The sequence below is a fragment of the Fringilla coelebs genome (assembly GCF_963513975.1).
Source record: "Fringilla coelebs genome assembly, chromosome: 9".
NCBI classification, from domain to species: domain Eukaryota; kingdom Metazoa; phylum Chordata; class Aves; order Passeriformes; family Fringillidae; genus Fringilla; species Fringilla coelebs.
The window spans coordinates 8,457,593-8,474,037 of record NC_140067.1 but is presented as its reverse complement, the minus strand read 5'-3'; the positions used below and the strand labels follow the sequence as shown (position 1 = coordinate 8,474,037).

At 49.7% G+C, this 16,445-nt stretch overlaps 1 protein-coding gene across 1 annotated transcript; it reads left to right on the top strand.

The window, feature by feature from the left end:
- Positions 1-722: 722 nt before the first annotated feature.
- LOC311156746 (cytochrome P450 4A4-like) lies at positions 723-11,702 on the top strand. The gene is made up of 12 exons (XM_084210966.1): positions 723-950; positions 4,805-4,949; positions 5,604-5,648; positions 6,177-6,304; positions 7,838-7,962; positions 8,078-8,229; positions 8,838-8,944; positions 9,440-9,630; positions 10,091-10,224; positions 10,356-10,420; positions 10,628-10,710; positions 11,051-11,702. The coding sequence occupies exons 1-12, from the start codon at positions 771-773 to the stop codon at positions 11,217-11,219; spliced, it is 1,524 nt and encodes a 507-aa protein (XP_084067092.1). The 5' UTR covers positions 723-770; the 3' UTR covers positions 11,220-11,702.
- The last annotated feature ends 4,743 nt before the right edge of the window (positions 11,703-16,445 follow it).

Genomic DNA, 16,445 nt, shown 5'->3' with positions numbered 1-16,445 from the left:
GCCGCGCTCCCACTGGCCGCCGCGGGACCGCCCCGCGCGGGCCGCCGAGCGCGGGCAGGGCCGCGGGTTCGAGTCCCGCCCCCGGCGGGTGGGACGGGCGGGGAAGGGGGCGGCGAGGCGCGGCGGAGTGCGGCCCGGTTGGTGCCCACCAGGCTCGGCGGGAGCTGCTGTTCCTTGAGACAGCGGTGGCAAGGAAGCGGTGCTGTTTGGCAGCTGTCTGCCCTCCACCTGCCGTGCCAAAGCTGCCAGGCTACCCGGCCCTCGGCTGCGGCACGGCACGGCCAGCCCGGCGCGGTGCGGCATTCCCCGCGCTCGCTGTCCCGGCCGGCGCTGGGATGCGGCTCACAGTGCCGGCAGCGGGGAGGGAGACAGGGAAAAGGAGAGCGGGAGCTGCCCGCCGGGATGCGGGATGGGAATGGGTGGAGATAAGGGTGAAAGCTCGTGAGGCAGGAACAGGTGATGAAGACCTCGGGAGGAGCAATCCCAGGGTACGGTCTTTCCCTCTCTCTTCAGCCTGGGGTCCCGGCGCGGAGCCAGCCCGTGCCGGCGGCGGGGACTCGGGGCGGGCAGCAGCTCCCAGCCCGTGCGGCGGCGAGCGGAGCGTTCCCGCGGGATGCTCCCTTTCCCTTCCCTCCCAACAAGCGCTGCCGTGATTTGGCAGCCGCTCGGACTCTGGACCTGCCTCTCCGCCCCGCATTGGCTGCCGCGGCCGGTGCCGCCGGGGCGCTGGGGGACACCGGAGGCGGCGGCTGGCGGCTCTCACCGGGACCATGAAGCTCCTGTGGCTGGGCGTGGATGTCTCCAGGGTTCTGCACCTGGCCGCCGTGTTCTGCCTGACCTGCGTGCTGCTGAAAGCCATCCAGCTGTTCCACCGGCGGCGGGAGCTGCTGCGGGCGCTGGCCGACTTCCCCGGGCACCCGACCCACTGGCTCCTCGGCCACGTCCACGAGGTGGGGGAGAGCCGGGTCTGCGCTGCCGGGAGCGGGGGGAATGCGGGGAGCAGCTTTCCGAGGGGCGTGTGGGAGTGATGCTGGTGGGACTTGTCCCCGTGATCCGGGAGAATTGCTGGTCGGGTAAGAGGTGGGCATCCCTTTTCCCAGCCAGACCAGGGTGCTTTCCCTGCCTGTGATGAGCTCACGCAGAGCTCCGCAGGCTGAGACTGCACGGCGGAAAAGGGTGGTGGCTGGCTCGCCAGTAAAGAGTGGTAACACGGTGTGGCATAGGCAAGGTCACGCTGGGCTGAGAGCTGGCTGGAGGCAGCCGAGCCGCGCTGCTCTGTCCCGGGACAGGCTCCAGTGTCACCTCTCTGTTCCTCTGACAGCCAGGGCAGGGCCGCTGCAGCTCTCCCTGCGGCGCCGAGCTGATCAGATGCTTGCTGCTCCCGTTATCCAGAGGCACTATCTCTGCCCTGGCAGCTTGCATCGGCCTCGTGGCCAGGTGAACCTGACAACTGATTGTTCTGAGCCACTTTTCAGCCTCAAAACACATCACAGGCATTGCATCCAGCACAGGGCCCGTGGATCTTCGTATAATTGCATTAAGGTCATGAGTAACTAAACCCATGTACACAGGCGAGCCTGGTTCTGGTCACTGGTGTCAGGGATGATTATTCCCTGAGGTATGCACTTGCCCACACACATCACCATGGATGACTTGGCAAACAGATTTTCACAACTCAGCAGCAGCCTCATGAGTTTGCCTGATGCAAAAGGTTTTTCCATATGTGCTAAAGGCTGCCTAAAATCACCTTGCCCTCTACTGGGCTCTGCTGATGTCCTGTCCTGGCCACCTCTGTAGCACATTAAATAGCTGGCACCCTGAAAAGGGTCTGAGAAATCAGGAGCAGACCTCACAGGACTTGTCAGTGAGGCCAAGCACAGTGCCAGTTTTACTGTGCTGGACAGGACAAGCAGTCTTTTGGCAATGTAAGCATGAAGATGGGCCAGTTCAGAGCTTTGTTACACTGCCAGTTAGACTTTAAAACTGCAATTAAATAAAGTATGTTTTTCTGTTTGTTAGTTGTGACTATTTATCCTGGGAGGAAATTTAAGCATTTGTGCCAATCACTTGCTGTCATCATGCCTAGGTTGCTTGTGCCTCAACTTTTACCTCAGATAACATTTGTATGAGAATTCCTTTTTTGAAGATTTAATAATTTGCTGATTAACGCTGCTAAATTCCCCAAAGCCTTACAGTTCATCAGGCAAGCAAAGAAACTGGCAATGCTCTGGGCACACACTGAATACACAGTTTGCACACACCTCAAGAAGGACCTGTGAGCTGTATTCAGGGAGTGTGCCTACATTTCCTGTTCTGCTGATTTAACTGATTGTTTCCCAGTTTTGATCCAGGCCAGTTTAAAATCTCAGATGTATTTGTCATGCTTTGGGTGGATCTCCTGGGAATACATCACCTTGTTTTAAAGCATTCTCTGGGTATTAGTCTCTGCTTATCCAAATCACTCCATAGAAACGACATTAAGATATCAGGAAGAGGTTGTGTAGAGCTGTCAGTCTCACTGCAGCAGCACGACTTATTTAAGCCCAGACTGCCAGCCCTGAGCTGACCAAACTGACTCCCCATGGCCGGGGTTGGTGGGAAGCAGAGGAGGGCAGGGTCACTGCCCTGCTGGCCCAGGGAGGGTGTCAGTCCCTGGGCAGCCCTTTGCCCACTTCTGCCCGTGTGGCGAGGAGCCAGCCCCCTCTGGCTGCACGCAGCACACCCTCATGCTCAGATTTCAGCTCCTGCCTCCTCTCTTTCATTTGCGATCAGTGTGTAGTCATTAAAAGTGCCCTTAAGCCTCTTCCTGGATGCTTTTAGTGTTGGATCCATTTCAAAACTTGCATTTCAGCATGAGATCAGGCAATTACCTTTCTTTCTTAGACCCAAGCAGGGTTTATACTTTTCTTTTCAAGCCCCAGGGGAAGAAGAAGTAGAAGTAATGGTCTTTCATGCAGAGCTGGGTAACTGGAGTCGTGACTAAGGCGTGAGAGCTTTCTATTCCTCTGCAGCTCACAGAACTTTACCCCCTCTGCTCCAGGAATAGTTGGTGCAGCAGGTTGCTCACCTTGAGGGTAACCTCTCCTCTCAAATAAACCCTTTCAATCCTCTGCCAGCACAGGGGTGGTTCTTGATAGCACAAGCTAAATTGCTGCTCCATAACAAGGTTGGATGCAAAGGCTTCTAGGATTAGGACTCCTGCAAGTGAGACTTGCTCAGCATCTCCCAGTTACTTTCCATTACATTTTTTGTGATTTACAACAGGAGAAGCACAGGCAGCTGTATCACAAGGACTTTCACATGTCCAGGTGTCACTTAGCTAAAGACACTGTGCCAAGCACTGCTTCTGCTGGCATTTGCTGAAGAGGTGGGTGCTGAGGAGAGCTGCCTCCTTTTGCTCCAAAACTTGATCCCTGAAGTCAGAGAAATTGAGGGTTCTATTTATTAAGTTCAAAATCTTGACCGTGAGTGAACAAAGTTAAGCTTTCTGTAATAACTTTTTGTAGTTCATAATTCTGCTGAATGTGGGAGACACATGGGATGTGCTGCAGGGACACCCCAGCTTGTGAGGAAGGGGGAACTCAGTCTTGGAGCTGAACCTGTACATGGCCCTAGCACACACCTCATGACGCAGGAGTATCCTCTCCAAAACAAGCCACATGTGGCTGAATATTTGATGTAGGTGATTATTTGAGTATGAGCCATGTCCTGGGTCAAGAAACACCAGCCAGACTAAAAGCTGAGCTGAGCTAACTCAGCACTAAAGCAACTGAGCAAATATTCACTTGATACAGCCAATAGGGTGACTTTGAGGCTGATTTCTGCACTAGTATGCTGATTTAATTAATCTTCAAGTCAAAGCAGCAGCAGCTATGTCAGACCCAGCTTACCAAAATCCTTCCTCCTGCATATTGGCCCAGAGCAGCTTCTCCTCAAAGAAAAGAATCTTACATGGTTTTGTCTCTGTGATTTTCTTCCTCTGCCTGTGATTGTAGATCTTTCCACTTGTTTTTTGTCTATTTGCTGTACACAACAACATCAGCTGTAAAAGCAATAAAGCAGAGATAACTTGGGAGTGAACCTGCCGCTGCTGCTGATATGGAAGCTGGTGCTCATGCTGCTCCTCAGATTGCAGCTTCCAAGGACAGGAGATAAATCTTTCCAGGAGCACCAGCTCTACATTGCCTGTAAAATTCAATTCCCAGAAATCAATGAACTCTTAATGTATTGTTATTAACCAGTGTTCCCTTCTCTGTACAATCCATTGGTGACTTTGCACTAATTCTGTTCAATTTTTCCTGGACACTGGCCTTCTCCACTGAAATCACTGGAGGGGGCTGTGGTTTCCCACAGCTGCACTGGGGCTAGCAGTGATGCTGTTGGCTGCTCTATTTTCTTCCAGCTGTAGGGTGCTAATTGCTTAGCCATGTGCAAATGAGAATGTAGTTGCATGCTGCAAAATGCAGATGCTGTCTGGGGCACATCTGTCTTCTATGGGGTGGCCATGGAAAAAGAGCAGATGACACATATGAGCTGACAGGCACCACCACGGTGCCCAAGGATGTTCTCTAGCTTAAAAGGTCAAGCGATAAGGAAGAATTATTTTATAGGAGCTTTAAAAAAAGCAAACATCTCTACTTCCCGTGCTTTGCAAACATGGATGAAAAACACCTTGTTTATCCTTACCTGGTTTTGTGCTGAGAAAGACAATGAGCTTTTAAGACAGTGTATTGGGAGATTATAGATATAATTTTTTTTCCTCCAAATCTGTATAATCTTTCTCTTTTTTCTTCTCATTAACCAGTTTCTCAATGAGGAAGAGGTGCTGGACAAGGTAGAGCTCTGGACCCAGAAGTATCCTCTTGCTCACCCTATGTGGTTTGGGAGTTTCTCAGCATTCCTGGTTATCACTGATCCTGACTATGCCAAGGTTCTGTTGAACAGAGGAGGTGAGAGATTTTGGCTTCAGCTGGGGAACAACAACCCCAGCCTGCAGATTTCCCATGCCAGCCTCAAAATTTACAGCAAGGCAGAGTTTCAGAGAGAGGTTTTCTTGGAGAAATCACCTGAAGGCATGGAGAGACACCACTCCTTCATGCTGTGCCCTAGGTGCTTTAGGCACAGGGCTGCAGGGCTGACCTGACTCCAAATCCATTGCTGGAAAATCAGTCTTCCTCAAGTGCTCCTTGGAAATTTAGCTACTCAGTGCCTGATCCCAGTAAGCAGAGAACACCTGGGAGCTTCTTTCTAGGTTCAGACTTTTGGCTCCTACTGCAGAGAAGTATCTTTAGTGCATTAAGAAGAAAAGGTGCTGAACAGTAATGTCTGAGAGGGTTAATCATTTATCACACTGCACAGACTTTGGACTACAAATATTCTTGTTTTTTCCAATCTGAGCATCTGCTTTTATATGTCTTTATTGCTGCTGGCAGAGACAAAGTTGTCTGGCATTGAAATATTGGGAGTTCTGCAGGGATGCCACTGGTTTTGCTTCATGCCCAAAAGTGAGAGCCGAGAGGGAGCTTTCAGCTGCGAACCTGGATTCATGCTGTTGAAACATTTCCTACTTTGTTTTCTCTTTCTTTATTTTTTTTTTTTTACAGATCCCAAGGATAACATCAGCTATAAACATCTTGTCCCATGGATTGGTATGTATTCCCAGGCTTTGCCTGCAAGGAATGATTCTGAAGTTAGCCAAAAACATGCTATAAATAAACAGCATTGTACCTGTTCCTTGATGGAATTATAGCTAAAAGCTTCCTGAAATTATTACATTTACTGAAAAAGGTGTCAAGTAGTTCTATTTATTTTCAAGGAAGGAAAGTTCAAACACAACATATGTACAAATACTTACATGTCCATAAATAGCAAAGACTGCTGATGGGGGAAGCTTAAATTCATTGGAGGACTGGTGAAAAATACATCTGCTTTCTGAATTTCTCGTTTCCAGTAGTTTTGGTGTTTCTTCTCAGGGACACCACCATGCCATTTTGGTGAGCAGGACTTTGCTCAGCTCTGGGAACCCTGTGGCTGATGGCAGCATTTGGAAATACCCTCTGACAGCAGCTCAGATAGCAGATTTAATCACAATCTGTGCAGGCTGAGGCTGTGTCTGCAGACTGCTGAGAGCAGCCTGCTTGTGCCCAGCTAAACATGCCTTGCCTGTGTTTCCCCAGGGAATGGGCTGCTGATCTTACATGGGCCCAAATGGCACCAGCACAGAAAACTCCTGACCCCAGGGTTTCACTACGATGTCCTGAAGCCGTATGTGGCCCTGATGGCAGAATCTACAAACGTGATGCTGGTAGGACTCACGGTGCTCCCCTCTCTGCCCTGTTTGCTTTTCCCCATCCTGTCTGGTGAGGAGGTAAATGCTGGAGCAGGGTTCTCTTTATCTGGTAGTTGTAAGGACACGCTTTGTCCTGATGGTCAATCGTTCTGAGTCACCCCAAATCCCTGCCCTTGAGCTGGAAGGGATGAGCATCCCTTGGGAGGGATGAGCAGGTTGAGCCTCCCTGCAATGACAGTGTCTGTGGTACTGCCTTGGGATCTGTGGCTGAGATTTCAGGGCTGATGTTACTGCCACCCCATGCATGATCTCAGTTCCAACAGCAACTTTTTACAAGGTCTTTGTCTAAATAAAGAATTGAGGTAAATAAATGTAACTTATTTCACAGATTTTGGATTTTATTTGGAGGATTTTGGTAAATCTGCCAAAAATAAAGTTCGGAGCAGAGCTATACTGTGATCAAAGGTTAAAGGGTATTATTTGCTGTCAACATACCCCTGACTGGACTGCAATCCCTGCCATGGCTCATAAACAGTGAAAATGCATTGCTCTTCAATCCACTGTTGCTGGGCAGTAGGAATTACAGAAGGGCACCAGGCATTGTGCATATGAACTGGAGGAGTCTGGATGCTGGATCTATTCATTCTCCTTCACCTCCTTCACTCCAGCCTCCCTGGCAGCTTCAAATAGGTCCTGGCTGGATTCCTCCTACTGGCCCAGGGAGCAGCCAGGAGCCGGGGGCTGGAGAGCCAGGAGAGCTTTTGCAAGGCTCAGACGTGCCTGGGAGTTTGAAGTTCCTTGTTCCTTGTGCACAACGCCAGCTGTCTGAGCCCGTGCCACCAGGTGGCAATCGTAGCATGTGCTACGGGCTTGCATCTGTCCCCATAAGCCTGGTTTGGTGCTGTAGAGCTCAGATGCTGTGGAGCTCCTCCCTCCCCTCCCTTTCTCAGCCCACTCGTTCCTTACAGCCTCTAGGGGACAGAGGATTCATCATCACTTCGTGTCTGCTGTGGAAGAGAGGCAGGATTTAGTTTCTCTGGAGGTGCCCTATGTGAAGAGTTGAGCGAGAGCTCCTGTATTACTTGCTGGCAAAACACACTGGCACAGAGATCATGTGACAGAAAAAAACCTTGCTCCAAAGTTTGCGTCTTGGGCACAAAGCTCAAATGTGCTCAAGAAGGCACCCAGTGGAACCCAATGCCAGCAGATGCTGCTCCTGTAGAGAAAAACACATTATATCCTAAGAAAGATTTGGGTAACTCCCCATCACCCAGAAATACATGTCCTGGATTTCTTCAGGGTGCTCTTGCCTCAGGATGGGCTGTAGCCAGGCTGACCACCACCAGGATCCAAGAACAGCAGCTGCCTGAGGCAAATCTCATATTAACCATCCCACTCTTGACTTCTCTTCTCTGGGATTTTGCTGGCAACTAGCAAAAATTTCTCTGGGATGTATCTCTATCTGAGCCCTCATTTAACCAGGGGGTGACTGCAGATCATGCAGAGTTGACCCTTGTTCTTCTCATTTCTGTCTCCTTTGTGCCCTAGGATAAGTGGGAGAAGCTGATAGCAGATGGGAAGCCAGTGGAGCTCTTTGAGCACGTCAGCCTGATGACTCTTGATAGCATCATGAAATGTGCCTTCAGTTGTCACAGCGACTGCCAGACCAACAGGTCAGTGCTGGCTGCCCCAAACCCTGGCAGGAAGTTTGCAGCTCAGAAGGGAAGTGGGCAAATTGCTTGTCCCTGTGCTCCCAAGTTTACAAGCTTCCTATTCCCCTCTCTCCAGGAAAAACACCTACATCCAGGCTGTCTACGACCTCTGCCACATGGTGCACCAGCGCCTCCGCATCTTCCCCTACCACAATGACATCATTTACTGGCTCAGCCCCCATGGGTTTCAGTTCAGGAAGGCCTGCAGGATCGCTCATGAGCACACAGGTATTCCCTGCTGGCATCTTCTCCCAAAACTTTGCACAGAGGCAGTCAGGTTTTCTCCTTGCCTGTGCAGTGAGTCCTGCCCAGAGGCTCAGAGCTGAGGTCCAAGCAGGGCATCAGTTTGCAGTAGTGATCTGATCTAGGCAAGAAGCAAAGGGGTCTCTCAGCTCCTGGGTCATTAAACCGGACTAATGAAGGAATTGCCCTCTGGAAATGCTCCTGTAAAATGGCCAGAGACTGGTGAGACAAGGAATGGGCACTGCAGGCAACACCAGTGCAAGGAATGATTTTCCATTCCGAGCCAGGTGTGATTTAAATGCATGAGGGGTGTGTAAAGTAGGCTGAGAAGTCCATGGTGAGCAAAGAAAAGGATTATAATATCCATGGCATTTGTTGCCATCCTGCAGAAAAAGTCAAAAGTGCCTGGGATGCAGAAGCACAGGTCAAATGCATCATGGGCTAAGCAGTGCTCATCTCCTTGGGTGTGGTTTGCATTCAAACCACAAAGTTTGAGATGAGTTTTTGAGAGGCAAAGCTTTGAGTTTTGCATTCAAAGTTTTGCAGCTTGACATCTCCTGGCCCTGCTGAACCTTTAGCCCTTTCTGCCCCAGACAAGGTGATCCACGAGCGAAAGGAATCCCTTAAAGATGAACAGGAATTTGAAAAGATCCAGAAGAAGAGACATTTGGACTTCTTGGACATTCTGCTGTGTGCTAAAGTGAGTGGCAAGAAGTGTATGTGTGACAGGGCACAGAGTGCAAAAGCAAGTCAGTCTTTGCAGGGGTGCCACAAGCCACCAGAGACCCTCAGGACTGCACACGCCATTAAAAAAAATTAGCCCAGTCCCACCCAATCGAAGAGAGGCCAAGGTGATCCAATTTTCCATTGCTGAAGTGTTGGCAGTGTCTTTTTGGGTATACAGCATGCAGAGGGATTCTGTAGTCCTGGTGGTTTAATCTGGGGGGTGGTGGTTAAAGAGATTTAAAAGTGAAGGGAAAGGAGCTCTGAATTCAGTGTAAACAAACATTGATTTTGTTTACATGTATCCCACAGGCATCATCACACCCCTTTTGCAATAGCTGAAAGAATATAATAGCCTCTACTGGGATATTTACATATTTTTATATATATATATGTGTGTGTGTTGATTACTGTAATATATATATATAAATTTTATGTGTATGGGCCACTGAGAGTGTCTCTGGACTGTTAGGATGAGAATGGAGCTGCACTGTCTGATGAGGACCTGCGTGCTGAGGTGGACACCTTCATGTTTGAGGGCCACGACACGACAGCCAGCGGCATCTCCTGGCTCTTCTACTGCCTGGCAACCCACCCTGAGCACCAGCAGCGCTGCAGGGAGGAGATCCAGGGCATCCTGGGGGACCGGGGCACAATCCAGTGGTAAGGGGGCACCATTTCCTCTGCTGGTCACTCTTTTCCTGTCACTGCCATTTCTAAGTGAGCAATGTCTTCAAGGCTCCAAAGCTGGGGGTGCTAAAGGTTGCTGCATGCACAGGGACTTCACAGATCCTTCAGCTAAGTCTGCCCCCCTGAAAGGGACAGCCTGGATGCCATCCAGAATGGATGGGCCTGGGCCACCAGCACAGCTCTTTGCTGTCTCCTGTTTTCTCACCACAGGACATCACAGATGTGCTTTTCACTTTTCCCTTTGCATTGAGCTCGTTCAGTGGTTGTTCAGGCTGTTCAGAGGTGTCCTGGCATCCCTGGCCGGCTGTGGCTGGGCATTGTGGGTCCCTCTGTTCTGCTGCAGTCTGCTCAGGGGCTGGATGGCTGTGGGTGAAGGGAGCTCCCAGCACAGGCAGTGGGGAGAGTGTGGGTCTCAGCCTGCCTGTCCCCACAGGGAGGACCTGGGCAAGATGCCTTACAGCACCATGTGCATCAAGGAGAGCCTGCGCCTGTACCCGCCCGTGCCGGGCGTGTCCCGGCAGCTCAGCAAGCCCATCACCTTCCCCGACGGACGCACTCTGCCCGAAGGTCTGTGCATCCCTCTCCTGCTCTCAGGCACCAGCTGCATCCTCCTTGGCACAGCTGTTCAGGCAGGCCTGTGCAGATGTTGGTTGTTTCTTTGTCAGTGAGCCCTTTTCTCCTCCTCAATTGTTTTCCAGGCACCGTCGCTGCAATAAGCATTTACCTCATTCACAGAAACCCTGAAGTATGGAAAGATCCTTTGGTGAGTTTTCTTTTGATCTCCTAATAATTCTTTCCCTTTGTGATGTGCCTCTTCCCATGTACCCTTCACCTGTTAGCAGAAGAGAATAATTCTCTCTCTGCTATGGGGTTCTTCATAAATTAAGGGGTGTCACATTTCTCAAGAAACCAGTCAGTAGTGTGTTCTTTAAATAATCACTTTTTCTTGCTGCATATTCTTATTTTCCAGGTGTTTGACCCTCTGCGTTTTTCCCCAGAGAATGTCTCTGGCAGGCACTCTCATGCCTTTCTGCCTTTTTCTGCTGGAATGAGGTAAAGGGAACTGAACCCTGAAGGAGTCGTGGGCAGAGACCACCACCTACAGTCCTGGCCCTGCAGAATTACATAGTTAAATAATTAAATGAGCTCCTGATGTTCCTCTCAATTCCTCCTGCACAGCCCATGCCCCTGGGGCCCCCTGAGCTGCAGAAGGGGAGGATATGTGCTGGTGTGGGAGGGCTGGGATGGGCTGTGGGGTTTGCTGTGCCCCACACTGGGATGAGCTGTGGGGTTTGCTGTGCCCAGCACTGGATGGAGCTGTGTGGGATGGGCTGTGGGGTTTGCTGTGCCCAGCACTGGATGGAGCTGGCTGAGCTGCTCCCTTTCCCTGCAGGAATTGCATCGGGCAGCAGTTTGCCATGAATGAGATGAAGGTGGCGCTGGCTCTGACCCTGCTGCGCTTCGAGCTCCTGCCTGACCCTGCCACGCCTCCCCTCAAAATAACTCGGATCATCCTTCGCTCCAAGAACGGGATCCACCTGTATTTAAAGAAAATCCGCTGATGCTGGCAAACATCCTGCCTTCACCAGAGGGAGGCACCGAGCGGATGACGGGGCGGTGTGTCTCTGGGGTAGAAGTGCAGGGCAGGATTTGGGGATGAGGATTCCTGACTTCTGTGCCTCATCCACCGGCTGAAAGCCCTTTTCAGGCGAGGCCCAGGTGGCTGGGATGCCTTTGCACGGACCCATCTGCCCCAGGGCACTGATCTGAGAGCAGCCAGACACGGCCACGCTGTCTGTCCCCTTGCACTGCCATAAGAGCGGGCCTGGCCTGGTCTGGGAACATCTGCAGGTCCCACCAGCCTCCTTCTTACCAAATCCTGCCTTCACACTCGTGCCCTGGCCAAATCTGTGACCATTTCCAGCCCTGCTCCGTCATCAGCACCTTCCTCAGTGCCTAGAGGTCAGCCCTCCTCTCCTGCAGTGGGGACAGCCTTGGCAGACCTCTGCCTCACTTCTCACACTCAGTGGGCCTCTGATTTGTTGAAAGCACTGATTCCAGTTTGGGCTCTGAAATCATGCCCAAACTGCAAAATATTCTGTAATTTTTGTCTTAATAAACCAGTAATTTTTCCTGCAAACAGCAGCTGTGTTGTTTATATTGCTGATGCTCGCCTGCTTCATCACAAATGCAGTGTAAGAACTCCTTAAGAAATGGAAGATGGAGAGGAAGCCCACGAGCAGCAAGAGACTGCCCTGACAAGCCAGGAAAGTGCCTGTGGGTCTCCAGCCAACACAGCATTTCCCCCATGGGCAACTCTTTAACAGGGATCTAATAATCAATCAGCAATCAAAGTTCTCATAGTTAGGAAGTGTGTCTGGGGGAGGGGGCAAGGTTTCCTCTTTATTTCTAGTATTATTTTATTTTCTTAAGCTGATAAAATGATGAGAGTTGGCACACTGGAGGACACTAGTGAGCTGTGCCTCTGCAGGAACCATTATTGGGATAGAACATCACACATCAAACTGTGAAATCCCAAAAGCTGGGAGAAGGCTGCTGTGCAGTTGGACAGCAGCTGACTTCATACTCCACCTGCAGGCTCTGGTTGGCAGGAGTGTGCTGGGACAGCCCAGGAGAAAATCCACTTGCTCCAGCTGCCTGTCCCCTCTTCAGACACGAGGTGCAGCTCTCGAGCTGAAATCAGAATTATGCAATGGATAGAGGCAGAGTGTGCTTATCAAAATGTCAAAAGTTATGAAACTCTGAGGCACCACAAGCTCTTTGGAGGGCCATGTCAGGATACAAAATTATTTTGATACATTGAAAAACTGCTGCTGTGAATGGAATGTGAGTCCATAAGCACAAGAGTGGGCACAGGCATGGCACAAAACCGAGAGAAAAAAGGACTGACAGGCAGCAATTTCTCCAGTGGATGTTCTGTACATGGAGAGACAGAAAAGGTAATATGAATCAATAATATCCTGCTCTTGCAATCACAGCAAACATCATACTTGGATGCATAAGCACAAATATTTCTCAAAAAATTTTCACTTGTGTCTCTTTCAGCAGATGAAATGAGACAGTGTCCTTCAACTCTGTTTGGAGATTTAAGTATAAAAGCAACAGCATCTACTCTAACCTTGCATACTCTAAAGGGCAAAATGAGAAAATTTTTAATCAAAATAACTGAAGTTTCTAGAAGTAAATTCCATACATCTCTGTATTGGATGCAATTTTCTTACAAAGATAAGATTTGAAGAAAATAGCATCTAAAGAGGAGTGGATGAATCTTGGCATTCCAATGTGAAAGATTAAAGCACGAGCATCTAATGAGCAAGAGCAAAGGCTGAAATCATGGTGTACCCACTGAAAGGGAGTGGGTTAAAGGGGACCACACCAGGGGAACTTGACATACCTCATGTAGATACATGGCAGCTGCTAAATTGCATTTGGGTAAATATAGATTGAACAACATCAAGTGCTCCCTAAGATTTCTAAAGCCCTGGATATAGGTTATCTGGAGAATCTGCAGAGGTTTAAAAAGTTGGTGACTGGTTTTATGAATACTCCAGAAGCCCAGAGGAGATAATGGATGTGGTAGAGGGCTGGGGCAAGTTTGGTTTGGTTTTTGTGAGTGGGTTGAATTGGGGATACAGGAAAAGCTGCACTGCTGCTGTCCCACCTGGACCATCCAACATATGAATGTTCCTGGCCCTGGGATGGAAAAACCTGACTGTTCCTGTCTTCATCCTGTTCAGTCATTGTCTCCCTCCTGACTTCTAGGATTCACTAAAAAACTGCCTCTTCCTATCTGAAGAGGAAAAGGGAAGATGCCCTGCAGCATTCTCACTGTCCTCTGGAGTTGTGCTTGTGGCTTCTTTGCACGAGAAGGGAGCAGAGCCTGGTTTCCCCTGCAGCCACCCAAACCCAGCATAAAATCTGCTCACAAACCTCTCCTGTGACAGTGCTGTCCCCCCCTGAGGCCAGGAACCAGAGACACTCTGTTAAATAACACCCCACATGGCAGCCCAGCTCACAGTTTCCCTGATGCCAGCCAGCCTGCATCCCACATCCTGCATCCCACATCCCATATCCTGCATCCTGCATCATCCCACATCCTGCACCATCCCATGTCCTGCATCACAGATCTCCCATGGCTGCCCTGCTTCTGAACTGGAGAGCAGGGCTGAGGCTGCCACAGGGCCCCAGGAACTACTGTGCCCCAGTGCCAGAGCAAGACAGCTCTTTCTAGAACCTGATTCCTCACAGCAATTCCCCAAATCTACCTTTCCCCTCCCAGGTATTAGAGATATGGTAATAATAAAAACACCTGGTTACATGGCACTGCTCTAAGGGCAGTCAGGCTGCAGAGAGTTTATTTCCTCCTTTCATCCTTCCCTACATTTTGCAGAAAGGGTGGTTGTAAAGGTGATGGCCTGACCTTGAACTGTGTGATTCAGACCTGCAGATAATGACTGTAACAAGAGCTCCTGGTGGTGGCTGTACAACAAGGGTCAGTTTTGGTTTCAGTTAAAAACATTTTGGGTTTTTCTCTGTGGCTTGGTTTTCTGACAGCAGCAGGGCAAAGATGCCACCTACTCCTGCAGTATTCCTCTCCCCACAGACTGTCACTGGCCCAGTCACAGGAAGGTGTATGTCTGTCTCAGTTCCATGGTGGCACTTTTTTGGATGCTGCCAGGCATGCTGGAAGTGTCAGGACCAGCAGGGAGAGCAGCTGGCCTGCAGAACCAGGAATGCAGTCCCTGCACAGGACCCATGCTGCTCTCCAGGCAAATTTACTGTCAGATGGCACCAGCAATTTCCATCTAAACTCCCCTGGGATTTTGCACTGGAAGCAGCCTGTAATTTAAATAAGTATTGCAACATATTTGTTAGACAGCTGTATTAAATGCTTCCAGATATACATTCATCCTCAAGACATGTGTGGTCAGATGGGATCCAGGCAGCTTGCATTACTCTGCAACACTTGCTGGGCTCTTGCCATGATTTTCTCATCTATCATGTGTTTGGAAGCTTGAAATGTTATTATTTTTTTTGGCATTACTGCTACATTTCATCTGTCATCACTCTGTGCTGCAGGAACACACAGGGACAGATGGGCCAGGACTCTTCTTCCTATCTGAATAAACACAGGCACAAGCAGGGAAAGCAGCTGCTGCAAGGTCAGCCTCTGGGGCAAAGCACCCGTTTGCCTCCTAAATTTCACCTGCTCAGTAAACCACTTTTTCTGCAATGAATTCTGACCATGTGAGTTAAATCAGTGAGGAAGATCCTCTCCTCCTTCTGCTTAGGTGTCTAAAGTGAGTGGAGAAATCCCCAAGACCCAGAAAGCAAATTCCACAGCCTGCTGTGTCCATGGCTGTGGTATGGGATGGAAATTCTCCGGTGTAAGTGAGTTGTTTCATGTTGATGGCCTGAACTGTTGTGACCCCACTGCCATTACGTGGACATGCACAGCACTAAGACAACCCTCCAGAGGCTCTCTGCCAATGTTTAACAACTTTCCAAGTGTCCTTTAACACCCAACTCCAGTTTCACCAGTCTCAAATGTTCAGAAGGTCAAGCCAAGCCCTGCCAGCCTCCCCAGACCACCGTGGCTATCAGAAAACCCTTGTACCTGCTCTTTCATGCTGAGATCTTCTTCTGGAGTTCTCCATCACCAGGGCTGTAGATTCTCTGCTAACAGATGGTTCTGGCCTTGTCCCAGGCCCTTACAATGATCAAACCAACACTGCCCCACTTCACTTTTCTTCACTTGCAGCTCTGCAGCAACTTTGCCTTTTGAACTTTCTTCGTTTCTTCCCCAGCAAAACCCCCTGAGTTTTCTTTCCCAGGCTGTGAGTGTTCATGGTTTCTCTTGCTGTGAAACCTCTGAAATACATAAGAAAGGTTTTTCTCTCCCCTCTACCAGTGAAATATAGAATGCAGAGGCTCGAGGCTGGATTAAACCCAGTTTTGCTATCACCAAAAATCAGATTCTTGCTCCAAATCCCCACAAATGGGTTTAGCCAGTTTGTCCCCTATGTTCCCTCCATATCAGCTCAGCACTTGACACCTCCCACGAACTTCAAGACAAACCATATCCCCTATCTTCCCACTCACCAGAGTTTACTGGTTAATTTATAACTGTGAGGAAGCCACTTTGGTGAAAATTGACCCCGTTCACGGTCAAACTCACTCTCCAGGGACTTTGTCAGCACTAAACATTCCTGTGTTATTATTAAAGTTTCATTGGAAGCTGCACCAGAAACTCCATCCACCAGCCTGGCCCCTCCACCTCTGGCTTTGGGGGGATTTATGTGTTATTTTGTAGGGGATTGCTGACAGGTGCCAGCCAAATACAGATTGGTCAGTCTGGTAAGGATGTAGGTACCACAGGACCTTCCAAACAGCTCCACTGGCCCTGAACAAAGGCTCAACCATCACACCTCCCTCTTTTCTTTGTGCAGACCTTGGGAGGGACCCAACTACACAGCATCATAATATTTATGAATGTTCTGCAGGTCTTCACATGAGTTTGTCAGGCCAAACTGGGTCCCTTATGCTCTGGCTATGCTCAAAGCCCTCCCTCAGAGATGCCTAACTTGATTACAGCTTTCTGCCTCCTAAAGATCAACTTTTAACTCTGCCCTGAACTTTCACACAGACACAGCTGGCTCAGTATAAAAAGGTACACTAATTTTCATGGAGATGGCCAAGTGTGTGAAAAGGTAGCACTGCTCAGTGTAGTGCCTGCTAGGGATGTTCTCCAAGGCAATGACAATGAA

What these genes read in the sequence shown, in the direction of transcription:
- LOC311156746 (XM_084210966.1), top strand. Translation starts at nt 771, where the DNA reads ATGAAGCTCCTGTGGCTGGGCGTGGATGTCTCCAGGGTTCTGCACCTG. An exon ending in GACCGGGGCACAATCCAGTG is followed by an intron (nt 9,631 to 10,090) that starts GTAAGGGGGCAC and finishes CTGTCCCCACAG; the next exon opens with GGAGGACCTGGGCAAGATGC. An exon ending in AAGTATGGAAAGATCCTTTG is followed by an intron (nt 10,421 to 10,627) that starts GTGAGTTTTCTT and finishes CTTATTTTCCAG; the next exon opens with GTGTTTGACCCTCTGCGTTT.